At 52.5% G+C, this 10,508-nt stretch overlaps 2 protein-coding genes across 5 annotated transcripts in view; one reads left to right on the plus strand and one right to left on the minus strand.

Annotated features, from left to right (window-relative positions):
* Fam227b (family with sequence similarity 227, member B) overlaps positions 1-10,508 on the plus strand; it is a 200,449-nt gene that overhangs the window by 178,074 nt on the left and 11,867 nt on the right. The window contains exons 15-18 of one of the 3 annotated variants that reach the window (XM_005376688.1): positions 89-163; positions 2,382-2,451; positions 4,979-5,125; positions 6,355-6,615. In XM_005376688.1, the coding sequence (XP_005376745.1) occupies positions 89-163; positions 2,382-2,451; positions 4,979-5,125; positions 6,355-6,369 (307 nt within the window). In that variant the 3' untranslated portion in view covers positions 6,370-6,615. Of the gene's footprint in view, positions 1-88; positions 164-2,381; positions 2,452-4,978; positions 5,126-6,354; positions 6,616-10,508 lie in introns of those variants that run through there. The other 2 variants (XM_013510294.1, XM_005376689.2) reach the window with 2 other exon arrangements.
* The window catches only part of Galk2 (galactokinase 2), a 100,632-nt gene continuing 95,252 nt past the window's right edge, over positions 5,129-10,508 (minus strand). For both annotated transcript variants that reach the window (XM_005376681.2, XM_013510295.1), the window contains exon 10: positions 5,129-5,674. In XM_005376681.2, the coding sequence (XP_005376738.1) occupies positions 5,467-5,674 (208 nt within the window). In that variant the 3' untranslated portion in view covers positions 5,129-5,466. The remainder of the gene's footprint in view (positions 5,675-10,508) is intronic.

Genomic DNA, 10,508 nt, shown 5'->3' on the forward strand with positions numbered 1-10,508 from the left:
AGCTGTTGTCTTGTTTTGGGGTTTTTTTTCCCAATTAGTATTACCAGCTTTCTTTTAAAAATCTAACTCCAAACTTTGATTTTTATAGAGAAATGCAAAGAATTAATGAAGAAATAAAACTCTTAAGACAGCAACAGCAACGAATAAACAAGGAGGTTGGCAGGTTTGTTTCCTATTTGGTTTGGGAGCGCTTGAAAACATTGTTAAATGTGTTACACAAATCACGCTGGGTTTGCTATGTCAAAACACATCCCCTAGCCCGTCTGTAAAGAGGGTTTCGATTAACAGTTCACCAGGGTTACACCTTACATTTTTTAATCCAAAACATCACCTACCCCACTAATTAGCTGCTGAGCATTGCTATATCTAATTTTACTCCTCCAGCCACAAGTAAGCTCGAGGCCTTTGCAAAACCCATAATGATGCCTGCCCAGGAAAGAAGTAAACTAGAAAAACAGCCCACTCGGCCGCCTCCCTTGAGCTGTGTCCACACCCCCGCCTGGCCCCGCCGCCCCCTTGGGCTATGTCCACAGCGGCTCCTGGCCCCGCCGCCTCCCTGGTACACCCCATATTTGTCCCCAGGAACACTGGGCTCGTTTAATTGTTTATTTTATAAATTGGACTATAAAATGGGAAACTGTAAAGCGCTGAGATTCACCCACTTCCCGCACTTCCGCATGCAGGGAGCAGGCATCAGATGAACGCGGCCTCAGACAGGGCCCCGGGGGACACGGCGGGGCCAGCCACACGGCCACACCCGACAGCTCTGGGATCTAACCAGGCGCCACATGTCACAAGTCTCTCACTTCCCGGCACAGGAGGAAGGCCCACCCAACACTTCAGAATCTTACCTCAGCCTGTACCACAAGCCTCATCACCCTACCCCTAAATCATAAGGTCCGATTCCAGGCGACTTCTAGAAGTTTCCAATACTCCGGTCCGCCTAGGCCAAAGTTTCCCACCGCTGAGCATGTGCGGAAGACTGCAGGGAGTGCTGCCGTCTCCAAGGGCTCTCACAGTGACACACGGGAGCCTGAAGGGGACGAGCTCATCGCACACATGCACACATAAACCCCAGGGGGCTGTGAAATGGTAGGCCCCACACTTTAGCTCCCTCTGCCATCTTCCAAAAAGACACAGTGATTGTGACGACACCACAGGGCTTTGTGAACACCCTAACCCCTGAACGCACACGTGAGAAGGGTGAGTGTGCCCTGCATCTCAAAAACATTATTGACGGGGGGGGGGGGGGCACTAAAAGAGCTAGTTGGAAAATGGGTCGATTTAACAAGATGAGACGAAGCTGAATCTGAGCAGCGTGTGGGCGTCCAGGAGGCTGGAAGAGGCGCTGCTGAGAAAGGACAGCAGGCTGCGGGCCAGTGGGCTTAGACAGTGACAGACGAGAGGGGAACAGACAGGAGACCCACAGGGCGGGGAGCCGGCAGCAAGCCCTGGCGGAGGGGGTGCAGGGGCAGAGGGGCCATGAGCGCCGGCTCCCGTCGGCCACAGAGCACCGAGTCCGCGTGGGCACCTTGGGGTCCCTGGGCTAAATGCTGAGCAAACCCAGAAGGGGTCTCGGCAGAGCTGAGCTCATCCAGACTTCTGCCTCAGCAAGGGCTATTCGGCATCCCCCGAAAACTGTCCTTTCTACGAGCTTCCCGGAAGAGAATCTGTCAGCGTTTCCCAAACCCATAGCGTCGTGCGCCCTCTCTGCCTTTGCTTCCCTCACCCGTGTCTCTCACCAGCGCTGCACCCGTCCCAAGCCCTCCCGCTGCCTTGCCTCGACTCCCACCCACCCTCAGCCTCGGATCTCCGGAGAGGTTCCTGCTGCCCCTGGATCCAACTCCCTCATAGACATGTCTCCCATGAGGACTTGGACAGGAACCAGAACAGACTCCTGGACCCCTCACCTTGATGCCCTCGGCCGAGCAAGCGCCCTCGCCCTAAATTAGCCTCCTCCTCCGGCTCCTCTTCCCTCCCCCGCGCCTCCCCCTCGCTGGTCTTCTCTTCTCCTCCCACCATCACGGCTCAGTGTCCACGCCAGCCCTCGTGGGTGGGATCGCTTAAACTGATGCTTGGGTGTGGACCATGTAGCCAAAGAGTGCGCCCCACTGCTGGGCTGGGTCCATGGTGGGCAGAGCTGAGTCCCTGAGTGCCTGGGTTTACACCGCCCACTCGCAGCTGCATGAATGACCGAGCCTGCTCGCTGATAAAGTAGGGAAAAAGTAGTTCCTACACCTAAGGTTGCTGTGAGGGTAACTGAACTGGTACATACAATGTGTTACCAAGCGCACGGCATGTTAAACTCTTCGTAAATGTTAGTTGCTCAGTGACATAAGGACAATGAATTTGATTACCGACTTTCTCTATTCCATGGTTAGACTCCAAATAAAGGCTACCAAGAAGCCTTTTGAAGTTGAGAATGAGTTCGAGAAGTTCCTGCATAAACTGGTATGTTTCCCCCCTGAAAACTGAGAATTCCTCTCTAGCTTCCAATATATGCCTGGCAATATTTCATCTGTGACACATGGCCTCACCCAAGTCCCCGCCTGCACATTAAGGTAATCTCTGCTTTACATCTTCAGGGACAACTTCCCGCTCACCTGCTCCGCTCCTCGCTTCTGGCCAGGGACCGTTTATGCAACTGAGGACCTCAGATGTGCGGTCTGAATGGCAAATGAGTAGAAAATTTCAGATGACTGAACTTGTGTTTTCCTTCCCACCAGTAATTCAGCAGAGGCATGTCAGGGGTAGCAGCTGGGGCAGAGGAGCGGTCACTGCCCCCAGGGAGCAGCAGCACGGGGCGGAATGTGACAAGGCTCCGGGCAGGACTCAGTGAGAAGCAAAGAGGGAGTCTTCTGTTAAATACACTGCTCTTTACTCCCACAAAGAAGTACTTTCTCCCACTGTCCTTGGTCTGCCTTTCCTACTACCGAGGAAGAGCTGGACACAGATACTAAATGTGAGAACCCGCCACAGTGCACACGTGCTCGCGAACCTTGAGGGCTGAGTTCTGAGCTGTGCATGCTAAGTGGCAGGGTCTGAGTCCCAGGGACCTGCTGGGGCTATGGGAACAGCGGCACCCGGGGCCAGGCTCACAGGGCGGGAGACCACCTCAGCTCTCACTGCCGGCTGTGCTGCAGGACTGCAGGCCCCAGCGCCATCACAGTCCCTGGAAGATCTCCAGACCGAGCCCCAAGTGCCGTAAACATTGCAGGCCGCACCGAATGCACCTGCAAGCAGACCGGGCCGGGCGATGCCCGCCTGTAAACCAGGTCTGAACGCTGCTGGACTTCCAGGCAGGCGCTTATGCCACTGAGCTATATCCCCTCTGCTGGAATTCCAAAGCAGGCTCCGGCCAGCCAGGTTGGAATCTGTGCTCTGCAGCGCAGACCTCCCTCCATGGAACCCTCCACAGGGCCGGCTGCAGATCCAGCGCGCTCACCCCACTTGGCCCTGTGTGTTCTCCCTGCTTCCAAACCACCCACCCTTCAGGGCTCTGCTCAAGCTCCACTTTCTGCAGGAAGCTTTCTTCCATTGCCCTAGCCCTGTCCTTTCAGACACTTTTGATATCTCTCATAGTTCTGAGTAATGGTGGGGCTGAAACATTGTTCTTCTTTCCAAGTCAGAAATCAAAATGAACAGAGGAGAGTCCTAGCTTAAAATGCGCTGGGGATGGAACCCAGGGCCAGCGCACAGGCTGGACAAGTGCTCTATCCCAAGCTACATCCCCAGCCCTTTACTTTAGTTTTCTTTACTTTTCTTTACTTTAGTTAGAGGCAGGGTCTCACTCCGTTAACTAGCCGGGCCTTGAACATGCAAGCCTCCTGCATCAGCCTCCCAAGTTGCCGAGACTGCAGGAGTGTGCTTGCAAATGTTTAGTCACATTGCTACACGTGGAAAAGGAATTGCGTGGTGAAAACCAAATGAAGTAACACAGCAGCAGTAAGTGCCACTTTATAACGCTGCAGGCGTCTCTCAGGAATTCTACGCCAACTACAAATCCTTTGTGGAAAATGGCACAATATTAAAAAACAAAGGATTATAAATTTAAATAATTCACATCTTGGATTACTGGGTTTAAAGACTGAAAATACTTTCAACAAGCTGGTAGTACACTGTCCCAGGTGTCGGCCTTTGTGCTGGAATGAAAGCACACCAGAAGCTGTTGAGATTAGATTTTCGGCTTCCTGGCACAACAGTTGCTCTTTATGAAATATTACAAGCACCTCTGCCTGGGCCTCTCTGCAGCTGAGGTTTAGAGGATGAGCCCAATCTGAGTTGCACATTAATGAGTGAACACAGTCACAGAAAACAGAAAACTGTAACAATATTCTAGATAATCCGGATCACAAACCCACTGCTGTCTCTGTTACTTGGGTATTTCGGCCAAGCACCAACACATTTTGGCTAAATCATCACGTAACTGAGGAAGGGTGTCCTGTAGCATGTCCCCAAGAGAAAACCACTCGTTCACCACCACCACGCGGCTGACTTCTTCGCCGCTCAGGTGCCCACCAACACCACGACCAAGCCGAGTCCACGTCGAACTTTTCACAGCCACATTCACCCACGCACCTGCACACCGACCCCCCACCGGTCCCCGTACACAAACAAGCCTTGCTACACACAGAAAAGGGGTGTAGGGTGTGGGTGCGGGTTCCCAGAACAGGACTGGAGAGGCGTTTGGGGATGGGATAGAGTGGGAAGAAAATCAGTTCCATCAACAAACTAAATTTTCTGGCTCGTGATCACGTTAATTCCTTGTTCCTCTGTTAAGTGATAGATCCAAAAGAATGGAAAAATGGTACCACGTGTTGTTTTTAAAAGCTTTGAATGAGCCTTGAGTTTTCTTCCTAAATCTATCCATTAAAAAGGTGGTTCTTAGCATCTTGGTAGCTGAGGAATCGATTAACTACTTTAAGCATCTGATAGCAAAGAAAACCTGTGAATCCGTAATCATGTATTGTTTTCGCAGCACACCAAGGCTCAGAAGCACAGAGAATTGGTGACGTCAGCAGCATCGTCATCACCAGCAGCCACAGCGGACTGCAAGTGGGAGGAGGAAGGACGTGAAGGGAAACCAAAGGCCAGCTCCATTCCGAATAACGTGGACGACTCGATGGTATCCTTTTAACTGTGGCACTGTGTTTAATTCAAGTCCAGTCTAGGTATTAGTGTGTTTTACCATTCATCTTAAAATCCCAAACCAATAAATCTTAGTAAATCATCTGTCCAAGCTTAACCTTGGCTCATATTGGTTTAAAAAACAAAAACATACTTTAAGACGGAAAAAATAATCATTATAAAGCATAGAGGGCTTTCAACCATTTTTGGAAATGCATCTTGATAATAGCAAGCATTCATCATAATATAAAACAGAGAGAGGATTAATTTACTGCGGCATAGGCAGTCCTGCCAGTTCCTAAATGCCCTGAATAGTTTCTCAGAGATTTTTGACATTGTTCAGGCGTCCAGGAAAACCAGAGCCCCGCCTCCAGGCTTGGTTGCGAACAGGCTGTGCTGCCCGGGCGCCGCACCGCGCCCGCTCCTCTGGTAGTAGGCTTCGCGCACCCGGGCCAGGAAGGCGGGCAGCACGTCCGCTGGCACCAGGGACACTGTGCAGCCACCCCAGCCCGCACCGGTGAGCCGCGAGCCCTGTGCCCCGGACCTCCTGCAAAGGGAAAGGGAGAGATTAGCACAGATGACAGCGAGAGTGGTTGCTCGCTGCTTAGAGAACACGCAGCCTGTCGTAGCTGAGACAGTGTCGGGGTTGGGGGCTCTGTCGGACAGGTGAGGCCATTAACAAGTGTGCACTGACCAGAACGTGATTTTGAACTTCTTCGCTGCATCTAACGCTAGTCCCCAGTTTCAATTCTAAGTGGCAATGGTCAGCAGCAGCCCTGTGTCAGGGGCCCTGGCAATAAATGGCATCTTAGTCCCCAGCACGGCCCCTGGAGGACTGTGTACCGGCCAGCAGGAAGCCAGCAAGAGGGGTAAAAGGAAGCCGGGCCGGGGGCTCGGCTGGCACCGGGGAGCTAAGGTCACAGTCACTCGGGCGCTGCCCGGCATGGAGGGCTTCCTCAGCGCTGCTCAGCTGCATCTGAAGGTTAGCTGGGTCACACAGAGGAACCGGACTTGGGGCTGGGGGGCAGCCAGCCGTACAGCCGTACAGCACTTGCCCAGCGATCGAGGGGCCGTGGGTTCTGGCCCCAGCATGGCAAGAAAGAACTGATCGCCTAGGTTTGCTCTGAAAAACTTAATCAGCTCACAACTTGTTACTAAACTCTAGGCCAGTGGGTTGGCTTAAGCCCTAGGGGAAAATAATGGAGACCTTCCCTGTACCTTCTCGAGGTGATCAACAACTGACTCAGTTTGCCACAAGGAGAGGTGTCCAGTTATGGATGGAGCTCATTTCCGTCACCATCCTCCAGGCACAGTTTCAAACCTCAGAGCCGAGGCCAAGGGAAACGCCCTACCCAGCGCGTCAGGACCCCTCAGTTTAAAAGGTGCGACTTACCTCAATAACAGAGGTTAACATATATTCCCAATTACCTCCTCCTAACAGAATGTACTCCAAACTAGCAGCAGATTAAAAACTGCATAATTAACTGAGTATAGTTTTGTTCCTTTTTTTCCCCCCCGAAAGGAGCAGTTTCACTTCCTAGAAAATATAATAAAACATTACCCCTGCTCTAGGACTCGCTTCCCCCTCTCTGATATTTCTGCTTTTTTTCATCATTTGTCTTATTTATGAAAATATGCCACTCACATGAAAATAGATCCTTAAGGAAAGAAAAAAAATTCTTAGAAGGAAAGAAAGGTTCATAATCTCTTCCTGTCCCTCAAACATTCTGCATAGTAGCTGAACTGGGCCCAAACTGCTGTCATCCATACTGAAAAGCTCTGACCCTGGCATTCTGGAATTATTCTGAGTTCTTAGCCTGGAAGAGAGTTTGTTTAAGTTTGTTGATTGAAGAAAAAAAGTTGTTCTATGTAGTCACATCAAACACTATCTCCCAGAGTGGAAAATGCGTGGAGAAACTGAGATGTCCCTGAACTATCTCTAAAAGACCCTAAAATCTGGGCATCAAGGACAGCTGTAACTTGGTCTGGAGAAAGACAAGGCACCCCCTTGGTTCCCTGAGACCCCGGCTGTGCCATTTTCCGGATGAAGCTTGCCCAGCCTTTGCTGGTCTTCTGTGACTTCTAGTCAAGCTGTCTTACACTGTGTCATTCGAGCAATTTTTGAAGGCTGTGGTTTCAAAACTGAACCTACAGCAAATGGAGGGCATTGTTTCTGGTCTGGCGGTAGGGCCCACAGCAATCAGGTCCAAAAGACTGATTTTCCCCAGAGCCCTCCAGTTGCCAGGGAGCCAAAGCCAGACGTCTTTCAGGGTAAAGATCAGCCCGTCCCCCACTGCCTGCTGCAGAGGAAAGCTCATGGGAGCGCGAATCCCCACACGCAGCCCACGCACTGTGGTCCTAACCTGCGGCTGCCTGGGCCACACACACGCAGGCGGAGCGGGGCCTGAGTCGCGGAAACTCCCAAGAGGTGGAAAGTTAAGCGGCTCAGCCCAGCCTGCGTCAGGAAAGCAACGCAGGTGATACGGGTGTGCGCCAAACTTTCCGTGCCTGAAATCTGTTCTGGGTGAAGGGCACGATGCTAGAAATATACTCGTGAGCCCTGGTGCGTCCGAGAGACAGTGCAAGATGCCCTGGGGTCCCGAACACCACGCGCGAGCCTGTGCGCCTGCGGTGGGGATGGGGACGAGGTGGGAGGATGCGTCCGCAGGCACAGGAGCAGCCCCTGCCTTATGCAGCCAGGGTGGACGAAGGACAAAAGCCATCAGGAACTCCCTTCGGTCCTTTCTCACCAAAGTATTCAGGAACTAACTGCCTGAGCACTAAGAGAGAGAGAGAGACAGAGAGAGAGATCCCGTCCGAAAGGTCCTGCTCTTGAGCGAGTTAACTGACTGGCAGTAAAGATGCCAGAGACGCAGGGTGGTAGAGAGGGGAGGAGCAGACCCAGGAAGACCCCACTGTGAACAAGCCCGGAAGAGCAAGGGGCGGAGCCCTGTGTTCCGTTTCAGTGCAATTTCATTTACTTCAAAATATTACAGGAATGGCTATTACACTGCTCCAGGAGGCTCTGGATTTAGGGACAGGTCAGATCCCTCTCTCTGCTCCAGCCCTGCACAATCCCAGGCATCTGGTTCTAACAAACAGCGACTGGACAATTATGTTTGTTTGAAAATGTAAAAATATATGTTATACAGAAATATAAGCAGGGGTAGTATACGCTTCACCTGAAAAGACTTCCGGTATTCTCTGGAACCTGGCGAGACTCTCAGAAAACAGCTCCTGGGACAGTTCCTACGGCTGTCACGGTCAGGGCGGAAGCACTGTGTTCAGATTGCGGGGATTCTAGAACCCACAGCACCCAAATATTGTTCGAACCAGAAATAATAAAAAATGCGCTTCCAGGTCCTCTTTAGGAGCGGAAGCCACCAAACACTGCTGAAGGGCAGCTGCTGTCGCCAAGCCTCAGCAAGTGGGAGCCAGGGAGTGGCCCCTGTAGCATCTCGATGGGACAGTCCCTCGGTCCCTCGGTCCCTCTTTCTCGCCAAGGGAGCAGAGCGGCACTTCCGGCACAGGAAGGAGCACAGCTACGGGCTGCCTCATCCTTTCCCGGGACCTCGTCCAGAGAAGGGGGCCAGGAGAACAGCGCCAAGAGAAGACCCGGGAAGAAGTCATCGCCAGCTGACTTCTGTGCCCGTAGCTGGCCCATGGAAATTGTTATTTGTCTTCCTTAATGGCTTGGGCAATAAGACAGCGATGAATCTTCTCTGCTTTCAACAAGTGTCAAAACAGAAAGAAAAAGCACGCACTTTTACTTAAGTAAATTTCAGGGAACCGGTAACAAATGAGTTGTCTCACATCTAATTGATTTGGTTTCAAAATTTTCTGTGGTCCTCAGTAAATCTTGGAAATTCAGTCATTTCTTTAAACTCACCTTGTGTTCAACTGAGAGACTTCATAATTGAGCAAACATCAGTTTTTCCCAATTATTTTGCTTCACATAAAATTTTAGCATTCATTTAGTTTAACAAGAAAACAAGCTGCCCAACTATGAAAGTAGTTTCCTCCTTGCTTCCTGGTCCCTGCTTGGGCTTCTGAACAGATTTTCGCTCGCAGAGCAGCCAGGTCATCCCCTCATCCCCACTGCTCTTCTCGGTCTCTACTGTCCTGGGCCCTCCAGGGTTTCGGGTCCTTCGTCCTCTCACTCACGGGGTTATCTTTCCAGACAAACAGCTTCTGAGAAGGCTTGGGAGCCAACCTGAAGCTTGAGATGCCGCCCTGGAGCAGGGAGGTGGGCAGCATAGCCTTGGCTGCGCTCCTCCTGGAGCCCATGTCACTGTCCTCCTTGGTCTGCTGTCTCCCAAGGGAACCAACCTGCTCTGCTGCCCAGCCTCGGGCCCACCGTCTCCTTTGCGTCCACGTCTCTCAGCGTGGGAGGCAGGTCTGGAGGTGGTGTTGTTCCCAACAAAACAACACCACACCAGAGGTCGAGGTCTCGCACCAGGGAGCCACACCAGGCCAGACTAGGGCGCTGCCAGCACACCGAGCTCCTCCTCCTGCCCACCGAGAGATGCTCCTCCTCCCTGCGGTCCTTCACAGCCTTCTAAACACATCCTTCTTGCCTTTTCACTTTTCAAACATCCACACAAAAGACGGCACCACCGCTCTTGACCGTGCAGATGAGACCTCAGTTTCACGTGGCCCACGGCTGTCCACAGGAGAGCCACGCAGAAGGCATTTGCTCTCTGCCCTGGAGGCTGCGGTCCTGAGCATGCTGGGTGGGGCAGAGCACTGCAGGTATTAAGGGCTGCCTGGGTGACAGCAAAGGAAACGTGAAGGGCGTGTGAAGCTTAAGAACCAGGGAACCTTTCTGGCCAACAGCTTGTAACTTGCCAGAAGAGAACCTTCCAGCCTGGGAAACTCCACAATGTGGCGACGGGCTAGTGCAAATTCCCCGTGAGACGTAGCCCTGGCTTCCCGAACAGAACCAGCACAGCAAGGGGGCCGGAGCACCTTACACTGGACACCACGGGACTTTTCTCTGAAAATCAGCACCGCAGGTGAAAACGGTTGAGGCAGAAGCACTTTAGCTGCCATCAAGAAAGGACTTCCTCCAACAAAGAGGACTTAAAAATAAATAAAAGCGGCCTGCAGACCCCTTCAAAGCAGCCACAGAATCTTCACCAGACGCCATCTTCTGAAAGGCGCAGACCTGCGCGCACTAGGACAGAGCACACGGCAGGTCGCAGAGCTGGGACGCAGAGCAGAGCTGGGCTCTCTGCCCCGGTGCCCGCCCGGCCCGTGCACCCACCGTGCCACGGCCCCCGCCCCGCCGGGTTTGCCCAGCGTCCAAGCGCTGGGGATGATGACAGCGGAGGACTCCAACGTCAAGCGTCCAGGCCAGGAGGGACAGCTGGCGCTGAGTG

The sequence above is a fragment of the Chinchilla lanigera genome, unplaced genomic scaffold (genome assembly GCF_000276665.1).
Source record: "Chinchilla lanigera isolate Chin_1 unplaced genomic scaffold, ChiLan1.0 scaffold00008, whole genome shotgun sequence".
NCBI classification, from domain to species: Eukaryota; Metazoa; Chordata; class Mammalia; order Rodentia; family Chinchillidae; genus Chinchilla; species Chinchilla lanigera.